General features: G+C 49.2%; 6 protein-coding genes across 6 annotated transcripts; 5 read left to right on the forward strand and 1 right to left on the reverse strand.

The window, feature by feature from the left end:
• Nucleotides 1-5,365: 5,365 nt before the first annotated feature.
• PFICI_11442 (uncharacterized protein) lies at nucleotides 5,366-7,009 on the forward strand (the record flags this gene model as incomplete). The annotated part of the gene is made up of 2 exons (XM_007840023.1): nucleotides 5,366-5,484; nucleotides 5,539-7,009. 2 exons carry the CDS (start codon nucleotides 5,366-5,368, stop codon nucleotides 7,007-7,009), a joined length of 1,590 nt encoding a protein of 529 aa, XP_007838214.1.
• A 1,562-nt stretch (nucleotides 7,010-8,571) lies between these two features.
• PFICI_11443 (uncharacterized protein) lies at nucleotides 8,572-9,306 on the forward strand (the record flags this gene model as incomplete). The annotated part of the gene is made up of 2 exons (XM_007840024.1): nucleotides 8,572-8,751; nucleotides 8,818-9,306. 2 exons carry the CDS (start codon nucleotides 8,572-8,574, stop codon nucleotides 9,304-9,306), a joined length of 669 nt encoding a protein of 222 aa, XP_007838215.1.
• A 957-nt stretch (nucleotides 9,307-10,263) lies between these two features.
• PFICI_11444 (RuvB-like helicase 1) lies at nucleotides 10,264-11,847 on the forward strand (the record flags this gene model as incomplete). Its single annotated transcript, XM_007840025.1, has 4 exons — nucleotides 10,264-10,407; nucleotides 10,478-11,245; nucleotides 11,314-11,645; nucleotides 11,715-11,847. The coding sequence occupies 4 exons, from the start codon at nucleotides 10,264-10,266 to the stop codon at nucleotides 11,845-11,847; spliced, it is 1,377 nt and encodes a 458-aa protein (XP_007838216.1).
• A 1,544-nt stretch (nucleotides 11,848-13,391) lies between these two features.
• PFICI_11445 (uncharacterized protein) lies at nucleotides 13,392-16,508 on the forward strand (the record flags this gene model as incomplete). Its single annotated transcript, XM_007840026.1, has 2 exons — nucleotides 13,392-14,004; nucleotides 14,545-16,508. The coding sequence occupies 2 exons, from the start codon at nucleotides 13,392-13,394 to the stop codon at nucleotides 16,506-16,508; spliced, it is 2,577 nt and encodes an 858-aa protein (XP_007838217.1).
• Nucleotides 16,509-17,282: 774 nt separating this feature from the next.
• Nucleotides 17,283-21,333, forward strand: PFICI_11446 (uncharacterized protein; the record flags this gene model as incomplete). Its single annotated transcript, XM_007840027.1, has 2 exons — nucleotides 17,283-17,675; nucleotides 17,749-21,333. 2 exons carry the CDS (start codon nucleotides 17,283-17,285, stop codon nucleotides 21,331-21,333), a joined length of 3,978 nt encoding a protein of 1,325 aa, XP_007838218.1.
• Nucleotides 21,334-21,734: 401 nt separating this feature from the next.
• PFICI_11447 (uncharacterized protein) lies at nucleotides 21,735-22,604 on the reverse strand (the record flags this gene model as incomplete). Its single annotated transcript, XM_007840028.1, has 1 exon — nucleotides 21,735-22,604. The coding sequence occupies one exon, from the start codon at nucleotides 22,602-22,604 to the stop codon at nucleotides 21,735-21,737; it is 870 nt and encodes a 289-aa protein (XP_007838219.1).
• Nucleotides 22,605-22,768: the final 164 nt, after the last annotated feature.

Genomic DNA, 22,768 nt, shown 5'->3' on the forward strand with positions numbered 1-22,768 from the left:
GATGAGCCGCAGGTTCTGATGCCGTGGGAGCCTCGAATGAAAGCTAGGTTATCGATATCTCGGCCGATACAAGAAAGCCGCCAAGGTCTCGTTTTAGCGTAGTGCGCAGGAACAACTTCAGCTTTCGATTCCCAGTATGAATCTCGAGAAGAGACCTGAATCTTAGGGTATTCTTGCAAATAGGACTCTTGACCTTGCTTGAGAGAATAGAAAGAATGAAAGTACTCTGATCCCCTCGTAAGGCTGAACGGGATTAGCGCGCACAGGAAAAATTGAATTCTCGGCTAACTACGCTAAGCCACACTAAGCCGCAAGCACTAAACCCGGGCCTGGAGTAAATAATACAGCAGTCTGCCATGTCGACTCAGCTTCAAGACAGCTATTCAGGACTGGAGAGCGGGGGAAAAGGTAAAAAGGACTGATTACATATAATGGTGCTTTGACTCAAAAGAGACGAGAAGATGGGCCAAAAAAGACTGTCAAAACTACCATCGGGATTGAGAGCAAGTTCTAAGGGTCCTCAAGGTCCTTTACCGCGATTGGTTGGGATCATGATTCTGCATATGGGGGATATGCTGTACTCGCTATTGGATGGCTTGGGCACGTCAAGTGGAAGAGAAAGCTGGGGACGTGACATGGGGTAATATTTCCCCATACTACTACTAGAGGGTCCAAGCGTCGTTCCTTTTGCGGCCCCTCTACAAGTAGAGGGCACATTAATTACGGGACACCACCATAATTGACGGGACAGCAAACCTGCGTTTTGTTAGCGTTCCTTATAGTAATAATAGCGCGTTTAGTGGGAAATTTATTTTTTTATATAACCGTGAATTATTAATTGGTGTTTACGAAAACGCGTTTTTAATGGCTATATAGGCTAATCTTAATCCTAAAGGGCTTATAGCTGCTAAATGGAGTTTTACGCGTATAATATACCATAAACTTAGGCCTACGCTATTTATAATCCCGTTAATTGCATATAACGCGTTACCCTATTTTATTCGTTAGTTAGCCGCTCGATTTAACGCGTTAAAATTAGCTATAGGAAGGTATTTAAAAAGCTTACGCGATAAGGTTTTTTATAAACCGCGTGGCCCTTGTTTTTTATTAACTAAGTTAGAGGATCGATTTATTAATATATATATCGTGTTGCTTTAACGCGCTAATACCCCGGTTTTAAAGAATGATTGCCGTGGGATGATTAACGAGATATTCGCTAAGAAGACATTTTTAAGGAAGCTTATATCTAATAGTTAGATGGATAAGTGGTGGAAAGATCGGCCGGAGATAAAGAAGATGAAGACCGTTTTATACGATGTTAAACGGAGTATTATATAGGAGCAATTATAATATATTTCCTTATATTTTAAGCTCCGCTTAGCTACGATCGATAAATTTAAGATATAAATCGTAGATAACTGGAATTCCGATAAGATTAGCATTCGCCTTGGCTGCGTTAAAGGCAATACTATAATTATGGTAATTAAAGAAACTGGCCATTAAAAGCGCTTTTTTATTTGCGATTTTAATAATAGGGAATTAGCCATTATTATGGGAGGGGGTTTAGCCCTAGGTAAGGTTATTCCTCCTTTTGTTATTTTTTAGATTTGGCCTTACGCCGCTTAGGGTGATTTTCCTGAAGACTTATTTCCCGGGGATATAGCCTTTACCCGCGCTAATTATGGGTTTTCCAACGCGGCTAAATAATTGGATTATTTAAAGTATTTTAATAAGCATAGCTTTATTAAATCCTTTATTTTTTAATAATTTATTAATCTTTTATCCGGTAAATAAATGATTTTATAAGAGTGGTTTAGTGTGAATTATTTTGGCGTAACTCCCGATAAGAGAATTAGTACGCTAGCTAATAAAGGTGGCATGCGGCGTTTCCTAGGAAAAGAACGAATTTAGCGTATGTTTATATTAGATAATTTTAGTGGCTATATTAGCTTTAATTATATTAAGTATTTTTTGCGATACGATATTATGCTATTTTTCCTCCTTTTATAAATAACCGATTATTTTTAGCCGTTAGATTTAACTGTGTTTAGGCCGATAAAAACCGAATAATAATAGGTTTACCTCGAATCTATTCGTGCGAACGAAATCACTTATATAAAATCTAATTTTATCCGCGATTTAAATCGAATTTATTATAAAGGGTTTATTATATATAACCTAATGATGGGATTTAAGATGGCTGGTATGCGCTTATATAATCTAAAATTGGTCTTTAAAAGGGTTTAAGTACGGTTTAGTGCAATTAAGCAACCATAGGTTCCACAGCGACTTCCCTAAAATGATTAATTTATCCGCTTTAAAGAATCAGCTTTTTATTTTAAAGATAAACACGTTAACGCTATGATTTTTTTCCTTTTTTTATTTTTACGATCCTATTTTAAAGAGTTGATCCGTTGCCTAAATGAGGCAGTTGCCTTAAAGCGGGTAAACGACTAATAGCTAATATCGAACTAATAGCGGAGGGAAGCTATGGGGAAGAAGATTCGGCGCACTTTTATTAAGCCTTCCGGATTTAGGTGTGATTACGTTATAATTGAGGAGCTCCGCGAAATTAACAGAAAACGTTAAAAGGAGGATCGGATCTTTGATTTAAGAAAGGAGATGAACCTTTAGAAATCCGTGGTTAGGCAAAAATAAGTTAAGCTACGCGATGAGTGGCGCCGAATAAGCAAATACTCTAGTTATCCATACTTTGCTAGGTGGATAAAGGAAGTGAAGTATTAAGATGACTTTATTCCCTTTGGCAAATAACACCTTATATAAATTAAAGCTGCTAAGTTATTTACGCCTAAGCAGCCAGCCTGGATTATAGATATAAAAGCTTTTAAGCTTTTAATTTAGGCTATTAAAATAGCCGCTAAGCCACTTTTATAAATTAATATTTTAGCGCCGTTTTTATCGCTATTAGTGTTAATAAATTTAAGCATTTTATTCCTCCCGAAAACGCCTATCCTATTACGCAAAATTAGTGGTAACGAGGTCGAATTTATTATTAACGACGATGAGGACGACTATGAAGACGAAGTTAATAGTGAGCCTAATTACGAGGAAAATAAGGAGGAAGAATTGTTTAGCAGCCCCCTTAAGCTATAGCAGTTACGATTATACTTCTAAGCAATTAAGAATAGTTATTTTTATGTTTTAGATTTCTTAATTAGGAATTAATAATTTATTTTAATTAATAATTATAAATTAAGAAAATACTAAAATCCGTTATTATTTGCTATAAAATATGGTGGTATTCGTTGTTATTATAATGGATAATTGCTATATAAAAAGTGGTGATTTTGGTGGGAAATTAGGTGGGGACCGTATGTTTGCTGTCCCGTCAATTATGGTGGTGTCCCGTAATTAATGTGCCCTCTACTTGTAGAGGGGCCGCAAAAGGAACGACGCTTGGACCCTCTAGTACGATATTTGTCAAATGGTGGGGTTTTTACCACTGCACCACAAAAGATTGGTTCTTAGTCATTATGCGCTTATTAGCACTTATCTAACACACCCCCTCAGCTTGGACGTCTTTTTACGGGCGAGCTGGAGAACTTGGTTCCATTTGCATTTTATGCTCCGTTACGTTGCTGTTATTTTTGGTTAGGTGGTCGACACTTGATTTGAACCTTTGACCTCTACGCTCAAGTTTTAGTCGGCGGAGGCAGTGAGACTCTTAATTGTCAAATGGTGGGGTTTTTACCACTGCACCACAAAAGATTGGTTCTTAGTCATTATGCGCTTATTAGCACTTATCTAACAATATTTCTCACCACGAACCTACACTATCGGACTCCTAATTCAGGTTGCTAGGCTGTGCTGTTCTGCCAAGACACGATCTTACCCAAAGGTGGGACTTAAAGGGAGAGGTTGAAGTATCATACACGCATACTGCATAATGGCAGTCATTGACCAAAAAGACTCGGAAATAGGCAGCAGGCAGGCATGTACTATTACGTCTCTAGTTTGGAACAGCTGATTCTTCTCGGTCGACGTAAAAGGGAGTAGTACCGACATACCTTAAAGCCATTTACGCTAACAATTGCCTCATCTGTGCACTTTGGAGGATCTATGATATGCAGTGGCGGAGTATCGGCATGTTGTGACCATTTTTCTTACCTACCTGCCTACCTACCCAAGACGGGTACACGGCTCTGACAAAGGCCTCTGAGCATTTACATTCTTGCTCTGTCACTCGTAGCAGCCCCCAGGAATTCTAACTACTAGTTGGGTATTCAGGTAGACTTTTCCCGTTTCTGTTGCATTTCGTGGATACCTTTATCATTGTTGCAATGACGGCACCTCCGTGAAGAAAAGAGCATGAATACGCACAATCTGTGATTGCCCGAGATTGTTGAAAAGCCTTTGCATGGTTTAGTGCTTGTGAAGTCTGTAATTGGCGCAGTCGTGGTCACTGTCAGTCTGTGTGCCTGAAAGCGCGAATTACGCCTTATTCCCGGATGGAACCATATCATAAAACATATGATCTACCCCCATCATCCATCTTAGTCATTGTTCACAGCCACTTGCCACTGAAGGATTAAACCAAACAAAGGTAGCGCGGCGCCAGAAGCCCGGAAGACGCGCTAGCAAATTGCTTGGATCAGGTGGCCTACGGCTGGTCTTTGTCTAGGTATCTAATGCATTATGTGCCTTGAAACATCCGAGATCGACGACATGGAATCCTTGGGCAGGCTTGTGACCTTGATAATTGTTCCGAGATGCCAAACCGTCCATAGCCACCGAGAGGCGTTCCCGGCTGTCATGTCTGCCTCTTCGTTCAGCCTCGGGGGCTCCCCGATACTCGGCAGTCTAACCAAGTTCATAATCAATTCTTTCTAAGCAGAGGAGTATAGAGAACGTGGAATAATCTAGAGTGCAAGGATGAGTGAGTACAAAAGGGCAAGGCGAGATATAAATGCCGCTTGCATCAGGTTGTCCCCTCTTATATACATACCATAGAAGCCATTCGCGAATTCGGCTGCTCTTGCCGTTGATTATATCCAGCGACTTCCCTTGATACATACCTACACAGTACACAGCTCCGAAACAAACCTTCGCCGTTCCCGCATCTGGGGACGTAGCACAGAGCCGTCCGTCCTCCATACAATCACACTCACGGCACAACTCCCAGTCGTTTCAGCCAAACATCAAACTATCTTTGCCTCTCGGCTGTGACTCAGCAGATATTATATTGGGAGCTCTCCTCGAAAATCTTGCCACTCCTCTTTATTTTACCACTCTTTGTTCACTCTGCACTTTTCATATCTCCTGTACTTAGCAACTCCTCATTATCCCCCAAAACACTTGACGAGACTTTTTTTTCTCTATCTATAACAGCTAAACAACCGGCAAAATGTCGTACAGAATCGCTGACCCCGATGAGTACCTGGCCATTACTGGCATGGGAATCAAGAATGTCCTCATTACAAAGACAGCTTGGGTGTGGCCATTTCAAAGATGCAAACGTTTCAGGTAGCTTCTCCGCCCTGTCTGATATCCCGACATCATCTAATCGAGTGTATATAGCGTCCAACCTCACGACTATGCCATGAACTTGCAAGCAATGACCAAGGAAAAGCTTCAATTCCTCTTGCCTGTCGTCTTTACCATTGGTCCAGATGTCAATGCCCGCGGCGCCAATGCCAAGGGAGCTCCAAAGCACCCCTCTCAAGAGGCCGGGAACCTGGCCAATGACGAGGATCGTGGAGATGCTCTGATGAAATTTGCCATGCTCCTAGCCGAGTCTGAGACAAGCGCCAAAAGCCAGAACAGACATGGCCTAGACCAAATTGTCAAGGGTATCATCGAGGGAGAAACCCGTGTGCTCGTGTCGAGCATGACCATGGAGGAGATCTTCACCGAGCGAGAGGAGTTCAAGCGCCGCATCTTCCGCAACATCCAAGTAGAGCTTGACCAGTTCGGTCTCAAGATCTACAACGCCAACGTCAAGGAGTTGAAAGATGCCGAGGGCTCTGTCTATTTCCAGTCGCTGTCTCAAAAGGCTCATGAGGGAGCAACGAACCAAGCAAGAATAGACGTAGCCGATGCACAGCTCAGGGGTAATGTCGGTGAGGCAGAACGCCATGGAACACAAGAGCAGGAGATTGCCAAGATCAATGCCGACACAGCCGTCAAAAAGACAGAGCGAGATGCCGAGCGCGCACGTGCTGTGGCCTCTCTAAAGACCCAAGAGGCAGCGCTGAACCGAGATGTCGAACTATCCCGCATCGAGGCCAACCGAGCCACCCAGTCCAAGGATGAAGATCTCAAGAAAGAGGTCGAGATCAAGCGTGCCGCTGCCGAACTTGAGCGTCTGCGTGCAACAGATCTGGTCAAGGCACAAATCAAGAAGGAGTCTCAGCAACAGGCGGCCGATGCAAAGGCCTACGAAATTACTGTGGATGCCCAAGCCAAGTTTGAGCAGACCACCAGAGCTACAGACGCAACAGCCTACAAGACCAAGATCGATGCCGAGACTCAGGCAACAGCAGACTACAACCGGCTGACGAAGCACGCTGATGCTTCAGCCTACGGTACCAAGACGGACGCCGAGGCCAACTCTTTTGCTGCCGTCAAGAACGCCGAAGCACGCCTGCAGGAGAAGTTGAAGGAAGCTGAGGGTCTAGCTGCCATGGCAGAGGCGTACGGTAGGCTAGGCCAAGCATTCGGTGGCCCCGCCGGTCTCTTGCAGTACATGATGATCGAGAAGGGCACCTACGTTGAACTCGCCCGTGCCAACGCTGAGGCAATTCGTGGATTGGAGCCCAAGATCAGTGTCTGGAACACGGGTGCTGCTGGCGATGGAGCCACTCAGGATAGCGCCGCCACTATGCGCAACGTCTACCAGATGCTGCCCCCATTGATGACCACAATCAACGAGCAGACTGGAATTACACTGCCTGAGTGGCAATTCGGTCGCCTGGCGGGTGAAATGACCAATGGCGTGAACAAGAACGTTAGCGCACCAAAAATCAATGGGAGTCACCGTTCGGAGTAGAGAGACGACTGTAAGACCATTGGTGCGACCACTCCGCACTCGGCTGCATGAAGATTGTGAGAGTAAGCTTGTAAAATACGACAGGCTGGAACAGATACCCCTCGCTTAAAGTCTCTTTTGTTATCCCCCTTTCTGTCATTCAGCTATTTCCTCCCATACACCAGCTCATGAATGCATTCCACGGTGGCTACAGCAGGTTTGTTACTCGTGTCTTCTTGGTACAGGCGAGTTTAGGCGTTTTGATGTGCAAAATACCATAGACGGGACAGCGTTTATTTATTCCTTATAGTATTTTGTAGTATAAATAAAACTCTAGCTATAGTATATGCGCCCGTATGATCGTGACTCTTCAAATCGTAGTCTTTCAACTACCATTCTCTGCGTATTCACGTATAAGCCATTTGAAAATGACGTCGCAGAACATTGTAAGTCACTACCTTATTTAAGACTCTACAAGTTTCTTTGGTTCATAACTCGCGCCTCTTTTCCTCAAGGCACGTTCCAATTTCATCTGAAAAATGTTCCTCCAGAATTAAACACAGATCGTAGGATAGGCATGCCGTACCTCTTACCCAACACGTAGACTGGTCGGCCGGGCCTCTCTTTTTCAAATCTTGGCAACCTCATCAAAATCAGTGACACAGAGTTGTTGGGAATTTCCAAACCTCGCGGCGAGGAGAGCCGAGGTATCTCGCAATCTCGTCCTCTCAACCCGATTTTGTGTTCCATTCGAGTCTATTTCGAGCGCTTCAATCGTGGCTACAGATCAGCTCTAATCGCGCAAGTCATTGTCTGTGAAGAGATGCAACCAATGATTTTCTGGAATCTCTTCTCGCCCTTTCTGACGATAATGTTTTGTAAATGCGCCAAGAATGATCTCGGGTCAACTGACAGTCGACTCCGGCGTGCTAGACCGTTCTTTACAGTACTCTATAGTGTCTATCAAGCCCCGCGGGGCTCGATTTCATGATTCTGTGGTAGCAACGGTGCTCCTCCGCGCGGGACAAGCAAGAAGAGAGACATAGTGGGAGACCCCTGTCTTGACCAGCGAGGTGGTTTCCAAAAACTCTCTGTCAGAACAACGCTACCATGTGTTGCAGTGCCACAGCTGCAGGAGAAATGACCCGAAGGGGAAATATATAGATGAACCAGGCGGAAAAGCTTATTTTGACACCAATCGACAATCTCCGCCATGTTCCTGACTGCATCTTTTTCTCGGTCTTGAGCCGTTGTCCCCGGGCTTCCAAGGCCCGGATGGTGCTCGGGCAATATCCGGATCGGGCAGGCGCCAAGCCATGCGGCCACCGACTTTCCCTGTCAAGGCTATAGTCCTCCAATGTGCATATGGATGCCGGCTGAACAATATATGCCGGCGGGTCGATTTGAGGTATAACTATATATGAATCACGACTGTTTGCATCTGTTTAATACATGGAGTCTTTGTCCAGCCCTGCACCAGAATCGAGCTCTAGTCGTCAAGAGTTGCTGCGAGTCCAAATCCTGAACCACCAGACAATCATTTCTCAGGTATATCTTTGTTGAATCGGTTCAGAAACAACAAGATGAAGTTCACCGTCTCAGCTGTTGCCAGTCTTCTGGTAGCCGTCGCCAGCGCCAGCCCCATCGAGGCTGAGTTGCATGCGCGCAAGACCTACGGAACGACTTCCAACGAGTACACCCAGAACGGCTGCAACGATGTTCTTCTGTTCTTTGCCCGTGGAACAACTCAGTCTGGCAACGTCGTGAGTGATTACCGATACTACATGTATACACCATGAATACTCATATGACTAATCGCATGGCTACAGGGTGACATGCCCGGACAGCAGCTAGCCACGGCTGTCAGCGCATACTACGGCACCAGCCTCTACGTCCAAGGTGTCGACTACCCGGCCAGTCTCGATGGAAACTTCGAGGACGGACGCTGCCCGCAGGCGTACGCGGCGAAATGGGGCACGCAGCTCGCCGGAGCCGCGACCAAGTGCCCCGACGCCGCCATTGTCATTGCGGGCTACAGCCAGGGCGCGGCCATGGTGCACGCGGCGCTCAAGACGCTGACGACGGCCACGACGTCGCACATTGTCGCCGCCGTCACCTTTGGCGACACGTACTACGAGCAGGACGGCAACAAGATCCCCAACATTGCGGCCAGCAAGACCAAGGTGTTCTGCAACGAGGGCGACCTCGTCTGCAACGGCACCCTCGACATCACTGCCGCCCACACCAACTACCGCCCCAGCGTCCCCTCGGGTGCCGCCTTTATCAAGCAGCAGGTTGATGCTGCCAAGCTCTGGTAAAGGAGCTGCAGTAGCTAGCTACCTGAATGAGCCATCATTCGGAACAGAGTTTTGGCTTGTGGATTTCTTGAAAGAGGCAGATTGATGGAATACGATTCCTTTCTTTTACTGCTACGTTGTTGCGTACAAATCTGTCGAATTTATCATGTACATAGTGAATGAAATATTTTGAATGATGCTGCAAATTATCGAACCAAGTGTCTCTTTGAGTGTCGCACCGAGTATCAAACTCCAGTAGCACCAAAATCCATGAAACTTACCAAGAAGCTCCAGCGCCAGGTGCTCGATTGTAAATCAATACAAGATCCGCTGCTCAGCGCCTGTAATGTGCCAAAGTTCTGTAATACCCTTGCGCACTATAAAAGAATAATACATTCTGAAAGAAATGAATAGATCGATAGCATGCGAAGCTGTTAACAGTACAGAGTATACACCGACAATGACAATTTAGAGGTGTTGGTGTTGGTGTTGCAATGTTACATGTAACATGAACACATAGGTAATGTACTGTAGCGAGTTTACATTGAGGCAGGAATGTATTGCCCATACGTACTCCGCTGGTAGCTTCCTAGGTCAGGTACTTACATATATAGTGCTGTGCCTTCAATGTTGCCTGCAACTGAACATGTGGCGCAGTCACCTTTTTCTTTTTCTTCGCGCCACAATAAGAAAGGTAGCGCGGCGCGTCACCAGCAAAAGATTCGCGAGCTTGCTCTAGCTCCAAAAAAGGCCCCGGTCATCAATTCAATCCAGGACTGTTGCGACAAACCGAAAGCTCGAGCTCGCCAGCCTCTTCCAGCAGTCGCAAACTTCCCTTTCACGCGGCAGCTGAGCTCAATCATCATCACCACCAATCGGCATTGCTACCAGCAGCCACGCCACTTCTCATAACACCAGATCGAAAAAAAAAGGCATCTTTGATCGGTCCACGTTCGACCCCGTTGTTCTATTCTCAAGATGGTCCAGATTAGCGAAGTCAAGGGCAACAACCGCGAGAACCGCACTGCCGCGCATACACATATCAAAGGCCTCGGTCTCAAGTCAGATGGCACTGCCGAGAAGCAGGCCGGCGGCTTCGTCGGCCAGGTTGGCGCAAGAGAAGTACGTATTGCTGCCGCGCATCGTCTCACTTGGAGTTGCGCCCGCGACTAACAGATGTATCTAACAACAGGCTGCCGGTGTGGTTGTCGATCTGATCCGGGCCCAGAAGATGGCCGGACGTGGTGTCCTGCTCGCCGGAGGACCTGGCACTGGCAAGACTGCCCTTGCCCTTGCTCTCAGCCACGAACTCGGAACCAAGATCCCATTCTGCCCCATTGTAGGCAGCGAAATCTATTCGACCGAGGTGAAGAAGACGGAGATCTTGATGGAGAACTTCAGAAGAGCCATTGGCCTGAAGGTGCGGGAAACCAAGGAGGTTTATGAGGGAGAAGTGACGGAGCTCACCCCCGAGGAGGCCGAGAACCCGTTAGGAGGATACGGCAAGACGATCAGCACGCTGTTGATCGGACTCAAGAGCGCAAAGGGCCAGAAGAAGCTCCGACTGGATCCTAGCATTTACGAGGCCATTCAGAAGGAAAGAGTCACAGTGGGAGACGTCATTTACATTGAGGCCAACACGGGTGCTTGCAAGCGAGTGGGAAGGTCGGATGCCTACGCCACCGAGTTTGACTTGGAAGCTGAGGAGTACGTCCCCATTCCCAAGGGCGAGGTTCACAAGAAGAAGGAGATTGTACAAGATGTCACCCTGCACGATCTCGATGTTGCCAATGCTCGTCCCCAAGGAGGCCAGGATATCATGAGCATGATGGGCCAGCTCATGAAGCCCAAGGCGACCGAGATCACGGACAAGCTGCGAGGCGAGATCAACAAGGTTGTCAGCAAATACATCGATCAGGGTGTGGCAGAGCTCGTTCCCGGTGTTCTGTTCATCGATGAGGTAAGGCTAAATTAGAAGATCATATCTGTCCTTGCGGTGATCATACAGACCCAGCTAACACTCGACAGGCTCACATGTTGGATATCGAGTGCTTCACTTACTTGAACAAAGCGCTTGAGACCTCCATTTCGCCGATTGTGGTTCTGGCATCAAACCGAGGCATGTGCACAATCCGCGGAACGGATGGCACTATTGCTGCTCATGGCATTCCTCCGGATTTCCTGGCGCGCCTGCTTATTATTCCCACCACACCTTACGATGCCGACGAGATCAAGAGAATTGTGCGCATTCGGTCGACAACGGAGGGTGTTGCCATTAGCGATGCTGCAATCGACAAGATCGCCGAGCACGGTGTCCGAATCAGTCTGAGATATTGCCTGCAATTGTTGACTCCTGCAAGGTACGGAAGCTGTCCAGTTCTAATCAATTGTTACATGACTCTATTTACTGACATGATACTCGAAAATAGTATTCTTGCTCGTGTCAATGGCCGCAGTCAAATCGACATCAAGGATGTTGCCGAGTGCGAGGAATTATTCCTCGACGCACGGCGCAGCGCAAGTCTTTTGAGCGGCGAGACTGGCAAGGGCTATCTTACATAAGCCGTTGTCGTTGTCGTTGTCGTTGTCGTTGTCGTTGTCAGCGTTGTAGACGGAACGTCTAAGACAACGGGCGGGAGAGCGGGCTCGTTATATTTTGCCAACCACAAAAGCCTGCTACATGTTGTAATGCGAATCAAGGGAAAACCTGGTCATGGAGAGCAAAATTGCTATGGTGTTTCGGAGTCTAATGCATGCTATTTGCCCCGTTGAGCAACGGGGTGTTCGCTCAATAAACGCATTCTGGTTGGTCGCTTGCGGCTCAACCAGAGACATTTCTCACATATCAGGCGTCTCTGCTAAACAATGAAAAAAGTGACTATACACCATCTGCCTTACCTCAAGGTAGTTAGCCTCGTTCCGGATGTCGCATACTTCTGCGTCTTGCTACCATTGAATAATTATACCCAGCTTGAGAGTAGTACACGTACACGGTAAATCGAACACGAGAAACGTTGCAATGGGCGACTGTAGGTTATCCCAATGCTTCGCCATTCTTTTTTTTTTTTTTTTTTTTTTGAGATTGAGTTTGACATGTACTATTGTCTTTCTCTTTGGTAGAAATGCCCGCGTATATGGAGAAGGCATGCTGTTTCTTTCAAGAGTGGCCTACACAATGGGTCACTTGTTCACCCACCGTAGCGAATTCTAGACAGATCCTTGAATCCCATTGAGCTATCATATTACTACTCATTTGAATGTAAAGATACGAGACTAGCAAGGCCTGTCTTCTTTTTGGCGGAAACCGGAAGCGGCAGTCATTGCAAACGCTGGACAAAGAAGAGGACGAAGTTTCATCTGCACTAGTATACTTTTCCCGAGACACAACCACAACTGATCAGCCACTGGTTGTAAAGCATTGCGTTGTATCGTCTGCGTGACGGCCCACCGAGCCAACAAGTAATGCTGTAGTGTCAATTGCTATCTATCCATTCTGTCCGTCACTCGTGGCTTTGAGTTCATTGCCTTGTTTGTAGCTTGGAGTTGATTCATAACCCCGTCCTGGTCTGCTTTTCGAATAATGCAAAAAGTGGCACGGCATGGCAGGGCACGTCCATGTCAAACGTAGCAAAGGCATAAGGTCATTGAATCCAGTAGCCCCTTAGGATCATTGTCTATTCGCGCCATGAACGGAGCGAAGAGAACAAGCCTGCCCACAAAGCAAGACGAACAATACAATCCGCCAACAAGCCCTTGGTCCTAGTCCCATCCCACTGTCTCTCCTGTCCCTGCTTTATTCCTTCTCCGTCTTGAATGAGCCTCTCTCTTTTCTAACGTCCCTCAATCTCGAATAATGGAAATTATAATTGCACAGTCTTGTTGAGTCAGTCGATAATTTTTCCAATTGTCTGCAATTGTCATTATTTTCTCTTTTGTCTGCATCCGAGCATTTCATACATTATCCCTGGAGCAACTCGATTTCCAGGTCACATAGTCAGTCTGCTGTGTTGTTACAGCTCACCCGTTTGTCTGACTTGCCTCGCCCATGTCCAGGGAATGGTTCAATTGTTGTCCCCGCCTTTTCCTTGAAGCATTATTTTAACAATATGACCAATTCTGCTGAGACGGGCGACTCCTCTGAAGCCGAGCTTGACCTTCACAATCAACAACAGTCCCTTTCGAAATCTAGCTCGTCCACAGGTCTAGAGTCTTCTTCCTCAATCCCATCGACTACTCCTCCTGCAGCCCAATATACAAGTCAAGATACAGATCAACGGACGGGATCAACTCTTGCCGGTATAACAATGGCAACAGACGACAGTTCTCGAACACTATCTCCGCAACATACAGAATCGATACATCCTCGAGATGACTATCAACACCTACAACACCATCAAAGTGGTGGTACAGTCCAGCGAGAACCTCCTCGACGACCAACGCCGTTGATCACTTCGGTAACAGGGCTGGCAGGGAATGAGCAAGACTCTTCCTTTGATCATAGTGCCTCGACTGCGTTCCCCGATTCAAACCGATCGGTTTCTCGCAAGAGGTCGGCGCCGAATATTATTGACGAAGCGAACAAATACCCAAGAAATCAAGAACTCAATTTATACACGCCAGAGAGCTCGCGGTCGCTGGCTTTTGCTGGGGGTCCTGGTGATCCGAGAGAGCTCATTTGTCTCTGTACCAAAGCGCCCAAGGTACCGAGACCAAGAAATGGTATGTATTATTTCAAGTCTTGTGTCCTTCTCCCCTCTTGCTTTCTCTCCTTGCTTCGTTTTGTTCCACACCTCTGTTTCTATTCCCACTTCTCGTATTTGTTTGATACTTCAATCGAATCTTTGCACAATATGCTACTTTCGACTTGATTCTCGGCTCGGCTGCATGGCAACGCCAACTGGTTTCAAACCTCATTTACTGGACTCTATGCAATTTAATTACATTGACGGCTAAGCAAGCGCTTGTCTTGCCCAGTACCCGTGTCCTGAGACGGACAAACAGAGTCCTTGGGACACACTTCTTTGTCGCTCTTCCCGTTGTGCGGTCAAAAGGGTTCTACAGGAAAAGAATTATGATGTCCACACACTTATTACCCAATCAAAGACTCTCATAGTAATATCCTCGCGTCCTCCCATCAACAAGAGGAGATGACCGGTGGAAACTTTTCTTCTTATGCCTTCTTTGCAACTCACTTGCCTTGAAAACGACTTGCACCTTTCAATATTCAGACGGCTGACAATACTTGACGTGTAAATACAGCTTTCATTCTATACCGTCAACATCATCAGGCCTCGGTCGCCGCACAGCACCCTGGTCTTGCGAATCCGGAAATATCGAAGCTCATTGGCGAGAAGTGGCGTGAGCAGCCCGAGGAGGTCAAGGACTCTTGGAAACGGTTGGCCGAAGAAGAAAAGCTTCGGCACCAGCGCCAGTATCCGGACTACCGCTATCAGCCACGGCGAGGCGGTAAGAACGGAACCAGTGGGAAACCGGCGCCCGGTGCTTCGGCTGACGACCCGGGCCGCTGTCAAAAGTGCGGCGGAAGATTCATCGCGACCCCCAGAACACCAAGTACACCGTTCAGCGCAGCCATGACACCGGCATTCGCAAAACCCATGGCCGCGGGTCTTCCACCTGGTGCTCATGTTATGAGCGGTGGCTACGTGACGCTAGGGACAATGGTGCATAATTCCAATGCCAGGGTCATTGAGACGGACCATCCAATGAGACGTGGTAGCAATACAAGCATGATGAGTGTAGACTCGCACGGCCGAAGATACACACAGCCATATCTCAGAGACATTGATGAGGACTATGCCATCATGAGCCCTACAGCACCACCTCACAAGCGACCACGTTACAATAATGGATACATACCCGTCAGCCCTCCACTGACATATATGCCGCTTCCTCCAGAGCCCAGGTACATCCAGCAGCGATCGAGTACAACCGGCTCACCCATGTCTACCATGGGCTATGGACCCAACCCCATGTCTCGAGTATCACAGCACCAGCACCAACAGCAGCACCAACAGAGTTCGTATCACCAAGCTCATATGCAGCCTCCGCCACGGCCGAGCGTGTCATACGCCGGTGGTGTGCCAATGCAAATCTCTTCTTCGCATGGCACGATTCCTGGATTTGACGAATCGCTACGATTGCCGCCCCTCCAGACACAGATGCCCGACTCGCCGAGCATGACCTCGGACTCTGGTGCAATGGTGACTTCAACGCAAGGTCCGACAGGGCTGGGAATCATGGCTCCTCACACCCACCAACAACAGCAACAACAGCCGCCGCCGCTATCTTCCGGACCGCATCCACCATCACCGGGTCAGCGACCGCAGTGGCTTAACAGACTCGAAATGCTCCGTGCCATTAGTCCACCGCTCAAGAACCCCGGCGGTAGTCTTTTGCCTTTTGAAGTGCGCGGTCCCCTCATTGCCCTCGAAGGAGCCTCCCGGGCTATTCTAAAGGAAATCACGTCCGTTGTCGAGAAAGCATTATCGGTGTCCGGAGAGTGTAGTGTCAAGATATGGGACGGCGCGGAATCTACCAGTCTTTCCGGGAGCCGAATCACTGGAGACGATGCATCATCGAGAAGCCATGGAGAGTCTCAAGCCGATTTCCTCAACTTCACCAGTCCTGTAGCGAAATTCCAAGTTCAGATGCTCAAGTGGCATCGCTTGTCAGAGGAATTGGTAAAATACATCACGCACTTTCCGTCATCGGATGCTGGCCAGTCTGCAAACGGGCCAGGAGGAGACAGAGACAAGTCGTCGACGTCGTCGTCGTCGGCGGGTGGATCAATCACGATGAGTACTGTAAATACACCCGGACCGAAGCATGGCGCTCACCAATCTGTACACACGCTGCCGGTCGCTGTTCTCAGTGCTGGCTATTCCCTCAAGGCCTCGGACCGGTCCGCCGCTGCCCTGCACATTGCCGATGCGTATCGGCCAGACGACCACTGGCGCTGGGTGGCCACCATGTGGCGTGGTATTGTTGGCCCCGACCTCACCGTATATATCATGCGTTGCACAGAGCTAGAGATGAGGGTCAATCAAGTCGTCGAGTTTGCCAATGCGGGTGTCTTGGTCGTCAGGATCCCCGAGAGCGCTGGGAACGAAACGGCAGTAGTGGACGAGAGGCTGGAGCGACGGTTGGGTTTTGAGATTATGGAATGGGTGCGGAATGGGCAGTTTGGCCGAATTTCCAGCTAGGTCATGTTTTATTCTCTTCTATTTGTTGGTGAAGAATCAGTGAGGAAAAAGAGAAGATCAGATATGGCTCGAGCTGGAAGAGGAGACCACTGATACAAGTTCAAAAATACGGTGGTCCTTTTGTTGGTCTAGCACAATAGCGCAGTAATGATATTCTCGGTAGGGAAGATTTTGAATAAATATTAAAGCAGTGATATTGAATAAAATTTAAGAGATTCGATTACCTGTCTTGCAATAATCTGGTAGAGTGATATACTTGCCTACATTGCGGTAGGCAGGAATGCTGGGTCTTACAAATACTAGCTGTGCGATCTGTGGGCACTTGGCGGATTGTTTATTGCCAACAAACTCAGTATGAGACAGAGCTATTTTATCTCTCTCTTTTATCATGGCCAGGTTCCAATAATTGTCAAAAATGTCTCTTTTTAATTGGCACGTTGGGCCGCACTATTATGGCAATAGTTGTATGATACAGTGTCTAGTGTGAATATCTCCCAGAAGCACTGTACGTCAGGGGTACACTGTATTGGGTAGCTAGGTACGTATGTAGGGGGTCCGCGAAACCAACAAAGGAACGCGTCTGAGCTCGTACCGAGCAACGACAGCTTTCGACAACCACCGACAACCATCCCACGAGCTTCAAGGCTCTGGCCATAGCACAGAAATAGCGGCATCAGCAGCAGCAGCAGCAGCAGCAGGCAATTGTGTGCCACTGTTTACCCCTGGAAAAACATGCACAGTAACTAAACATCAGCTGCATCGGATTTGCCCACCATGTCGCGATTCAAGGTCGGGCAGACCGTCGAGATCAATGCCGATGGCCGACTCGCCATTGTCAAGTTCGTCGGCGCCACCAGCTTCTCGCCCGGTGAATGGATTGGCCTGGAGCTGGAAGATGGCACTGGCAAGAATGATGGCTCCGTCCAGGGCATACGCTACTTTGAGTGCGAGATGGGCAGGGGCATGTTCGTGAAGCCTGGAGTCGTTACTGTCATCAAGGAGGCCCCCCCTCCCCGGCCAAGGCCGACCGCCGCACGCTCTGGCCGAACGAGCGTCGTGCCTCAGCGACCATCCTCCATTGCGGCTGATCCAACGGCTGCTCGACGCAAGAGTATCAATGCTCCAAGCCCCAGCCCGGTTAGGTCCCGGCCTTCGAGCATCGCACGAGTATGTGATCAATCATCCAAGCTAGCAGCACAGAAAGGAATGGAATTTTTGCTGACGTTGTATTGTTATCAAGTCCCCCACTAGGACCGAGAGACCGAATGTTGCTACTGCCGCCTCTTCAGGCTCAACATCCCGCACCGGCACCCCTTCGAACGCACCAGCCCGAAAGCTATCCTCGGCCACCCGGCCAGCAGTTGGAGCCACAAGGTCATCTATGGGCCCTCCCGCTGCTCCTGATCCTTCCAAGAGGAGACCGTCAAATGCGGCTCCTGGTGCCAGCTCCGCAACAAGACCTACGCCTGGAAGGCCACTTTCCGGTCGCCAATCACTAGCACCCGCGGGCCGTGCTGGAACCACCCGGAGCCCGAGCGGGCGAGTACGGTCTACAGACTCATCAGGAGTTGATAGCCCTGGAAATCTCACCTCACCCAACAAGAGCGACGAAGAAATCAGTCCCGTACAGGCACGGACACAGGCTTTGGATCGGCTCACAGCAGGCGGGTACGGACCTGCAGCAGCCACAACTTCCAAGCCGAGAACTTCTACAACCGCGGGCAGACCATCAGCTGCTGCTAACAGCGCCGCAATGAGGGAGAATGAAGACTTGAAGACCAAGCTACGAATCCTCGAATCCAAAAGATCAGAAGACAAGGAGCAGTTGAAGCAGCTAGAAAAGCTGCAAGATCAGATCACACGATACCAGACTGTGAACAAGAAGGTTGAAGAGAAGTTTATGAAGGCACAACAAGAAGCCAACCACGCCAAGCAACGCCTCCAGGATGCGGACGCCAGGCTAGCCAGCATAGACGACCTCCAGGCTGAACATGAGACCACCATGGAACTCTTGCTCGTCGAAAAAGAAGTGGCCGAGGAGGAGTCTGAGCACTACAAGCTAGAGCTGGACTCGATCAAGTCGAGACTGGAAGAGCTGGAGCTGGAGAACGAAGTCTTGCGTCTGGAGAACACCGAATTCGAACAGGATGTAACGGCAGAAGAGAGGACCAGTGACAATTGGATTGCCCTACAGAAGAAGAACGAACTGTACTATCAAGCCATCATCACTCTGCACGACAAGCTTGAGCAGCTAAATGAAAAGACGAGCGAAGAGATCAAGGCGCTGAAGAGTGACCTCGATGACTTTGATAATGTCAAACAAGAATACGAAATCGCCAAGGAAAAGATCCTGGAAACCGAGGCGCGTTGCGAGCATTTTAAGGGTCAGCTAGAAGATGCACTCGGCGCTGAGGAGATGATTGAAAAGCTCAGCGAGGACAACCAAGCACAAAGCGATGTCATTGCGACACTTCGTGAGAACATCAAGGATCTCGAGGAGTTGAAAGAGATCAGCGATGAGCTCGAGGTTAATCACCTCGAGCATGAAAAGGAGCTTGAGAAGATCATCGAGTCCAAGGACAGCAACATCTTCAAGCTGACCCAGCAAATTGTGGACCAAGACAAAGAACTCGATGACTTGGAGTACACGATTGGCAGATTCAAGGAGCTCGTCTCAAATCTCCAGAAGGATCTGGAGGATATGGAGGCTTCGAACGCCATGAATGAAGCAGAGTCAGAACAGATCAACAGCAAGTCGAGAGAGCTGCTCGATCTGAACCAGAAACTGCAAATCAACGCTGCCAAGACCCAGGCCAAGACAATTGAGCTGGAGCTCGAACGCATGCAAGCTGCCGAGGCGAAACTGCACCTTGAGATCGTCACCCTCTTCCTGCCAGAGAGCTACGAACAGGACAAGGACTCTGTACAAGCACTGCTCAAGTTCATGCAAATGGGGGTCAAGTCTGACCTCTTGGCCATGTTTGTGAAGGAGCGCATCAGTGGACGGGCCGATGCTGGTCATGAAGACGATATATTCATCGGTAGCAACGCCATCACCAAGCTCACCTGGGTCTCTTCCATGTGCAAGCGCTTTGTCAACCATATCAAGCACTGCTCATTGGAAGAGTTTGCCGCCTACAACGGCGCCACTTGGGAATTGGCACCTGTGGACACCAAGCTAAACTCGTGGATTGACAATCTGCAAAAGGGATCCGGCGAGCTGCAGCTCAAGGACTATGCTGAGGTGCTATCTCGATCCACAAAGGTCTTGGAACACATGGCTGAGCAGCATATATCTGGCAACCCCGCGACCATGGCGGACAATATGCAGATGCAGACTACACTTATGCAAGGCTACCTCGAATCCGCGGCAACTACATTCGCTGCCATGAAAGAAATGGTTCAGAGAGTGCTGCCCCAGAACACGGAGATGGAAATTGATGAGCCATGGCAGTCTTTTGATGTCAAGGTGGATCTTGCCATGGGCCAAACGAGAAGCGCAAAGGTCATTGTAACCAAGGCCGTGCGGTCATTGGAAGACCTTCAGAAGCGCAGCCTCGTGCTGAACCCAGAAGAAGTCAGTACATTTGAGGATGCCGCATCGGCTGCACAGAGGCTCGCAGAAATGGCAGAGACGGTTGCCGTGGCTGTGCATGCTCTGACTACTGAAGCTGATCGTGCTGAATCACTCACATACTCTGACATTTCAAAGACCATCCACAAGGTCGTCCAGAGCGAGTTCAAGGTGGAAGACTCGGAGCTGCTGGGATCTTATCAGTCACGGGTTCGCGTCCTCACAACACAAGTAACAGATCTTGCGGCATTGTGTGCCGACTTGTCGCAGACCCAGGAGTTCGATAGGCCTGAATCTCCATGGAAGCTTCGAGCCCAAGAGATCAAGAAACTAAAGATCAAGCCCGTCGATATTGAGGAAGAGCTACAGCAACTCAAGCAGCAGTACAACGAGGCCCGTCTCGCTATCGCAGTCCGCGAGGAGAGTTTGTCTACCTCGACCCTCCGCATCGAGACACTCGAGGCTCGTTACCGCGACTCGCAAGCCAAGGCTGCCCGAATCACGGAGATGGAGGCTCAAGTGCTTCAAGCCCAGGAGAACATGGCGAAGCTCAAGGACGACATTGAGAAGCAAGACCGCGAACTCAAGGCTCTCGAGTCAGATAGAGACCAGTGGAAGAAGACAGCTGGTGATAGCCGCGTGCTGAGCACAGATGCAACAAGCAAGGCTGGCCGTGAGCAGGCGGTTGCTACGCAACGCGAGATGGATGCTCTGCGCAACGACATTATGAGTCTGCAGGCCGCTGTACGGTATCTGCGGCAAGACAATCAACAGGCAAGGACCAAGGAGCAAGCTGCGTACGACTGGCTGTCAGAACCGCTCATCAAGCCAACTCCCGTCTTTGAGCAACGCCGTAACCTGGTGGTCAAGGAAGGCAAGGATGTCTTGAATGAGCTTCTCAGGATGGCTGGCACCGCCAAGGTATACGATCTCAAGACACTGCCCGAGGACAAGATGGCATGGCGCCCGGCTCGCATAACACCACAACATCACGCCGCCATGCAGGCAGAGGACTTTGCAGCCTGGAAGAATTGGCAATACTCAGTGGTGGAAAAGGCAAAGACCGTGGCCAAGACACAAACGGGACGGAGAGAGGACGCTGACCAGAGAGCCTTGATGCGGAAGCAAGCCGCGAGGTTGCGCATCCAGCTACCCGGCGAGAACGGGAAAGTGATTCCGGGCCGGGGAGACGTTCAAATCCTTGGGAGTCAGGAGTGGGAGGGTCTCCAGGGCCGGCTTGCTGTTGTTTAAGGGGTTGGTTGGTTGATATTTGGGAAGAGAGCGACCAAGTAGGTTTTTCTGATTTGTACTACTACAACCATGGGCAGCTTCAGCCCATTTGTACTGAGCTTAATCGTTCCGCGCTTGTACCGACGATGACAGCTATTGATACCCAATATTACTTTTTTTTATATGATTACATTGAACATAAAAAAGTAGCATTAGAAATGTTTCACCTCGTTACTTTATCAAAGAGAGCCCCACTGGATTGGATTGGGTTATGAATTATTAAACGAATATTTCCCAAGTATGTGGTATGTTCAATGAGATACTTTCTTGACCTCGTGTCCGAAGGTTGTGGTATCATGGTCCCATTGAAACCTCGCGTCACATGTCTCGTATGCATGCATGATCTTTCAAGCACCATGCACTTATTTCTTGCCCTTCTTCTTATCCTTCTTTCCTCCCTCTTCCAGCTGACCGGCACTTCCGCTCGGACCGGGGCCGCCCATGCCACCCATTCCACCCAACATGTTCATCATGTCAGCCATGCCGCCCATGCCGCCAGGGCCGCCAGGAGCACCGCCCATCTCCCTCATCATGTCGCGCAGGGCATTCTCGCTGACACCGCCGCCGGTCATGGCGCTGCTGTAGGCGGGGACGTATTCGTTGATCTTCCATGACTTGGGCACGGCGGGCTTGGGCCACTTCTCGTCGTCCTTGGGGTGTCCCGGCAGACCGGGAATGCGGACGTTGCGCAGGCCGGCGGAGCGCTCGCCCGTGGGGTTCTTGCGCAGGTGCTCGGCCACGAGAATGTACAAGTGGTGCTTGTTCTTGATGTCCTTGAGGTAGGGGTTGTTGGGGTCCTTGATGTTGACGCGGACGCGGCCGGGGTTCGCCCAGTCCTGCGGGTGCGTCTTCATGGCCTCAAAGACGGGGCTCACGCGCAGGGCCGCGCAGGCCGTGGCGATCTCGCGCGCCAGGGGGTTCTCGACGGCCAGGTGGGCGGGCACGCGGCGGCCCTCGGCACGGGTCCTTGACGCATCGAAATAGATGGGGTACAGGCACTGGTAGCCGGCAACGTCGGACTGCTGGATGCCCGGGCCGGGCGTCGTGGTGCCGGGGAAGAGGTTGTTGGGCTGGGCCTGCTGTTGTTGCGGAGGAGGCCGCTGTTGTTGCTGGGGGGCGGCTTTGGGGGCGACGGCGCGCAGAATATCAGAATCGACAAAGTCGTCAATATCGCCCTCGGACGGGTCTGACAAGTCGCTGTCGGAGACCTCTTCAATGCGTGCGTGCGACATGGTGGTTTGCTGGTGGTAGAATGTGGCTCTACATGTACAAAAAGGAAGCAGGGGATCCTTTCCACCACCTAGAAGCTCAATTGAAAGCCTTGGGAATTTGGTGGGGTTCTGAGCTCAAGGCCAGAGGGGCCAACTTTCAATGTGGGGTAGAATATTAGGTTAGT

The sequence above is a fragment of the Pestalotiopsis fici genome (genome assembly GCF_000516985.1).
Source record: "Pestalotiopsis fici W106-1 unplaced genomic scaffold PFICI_Scf_8, whole genome shotgun sequence".
Lineage (NCBI taxonomy): Eukaryota > Fungi > Ascomycota > Sordariomycetes > Amphisphaeriales > Sporocadaceae > Pestalotiopsis > Pestalotiopsis fici.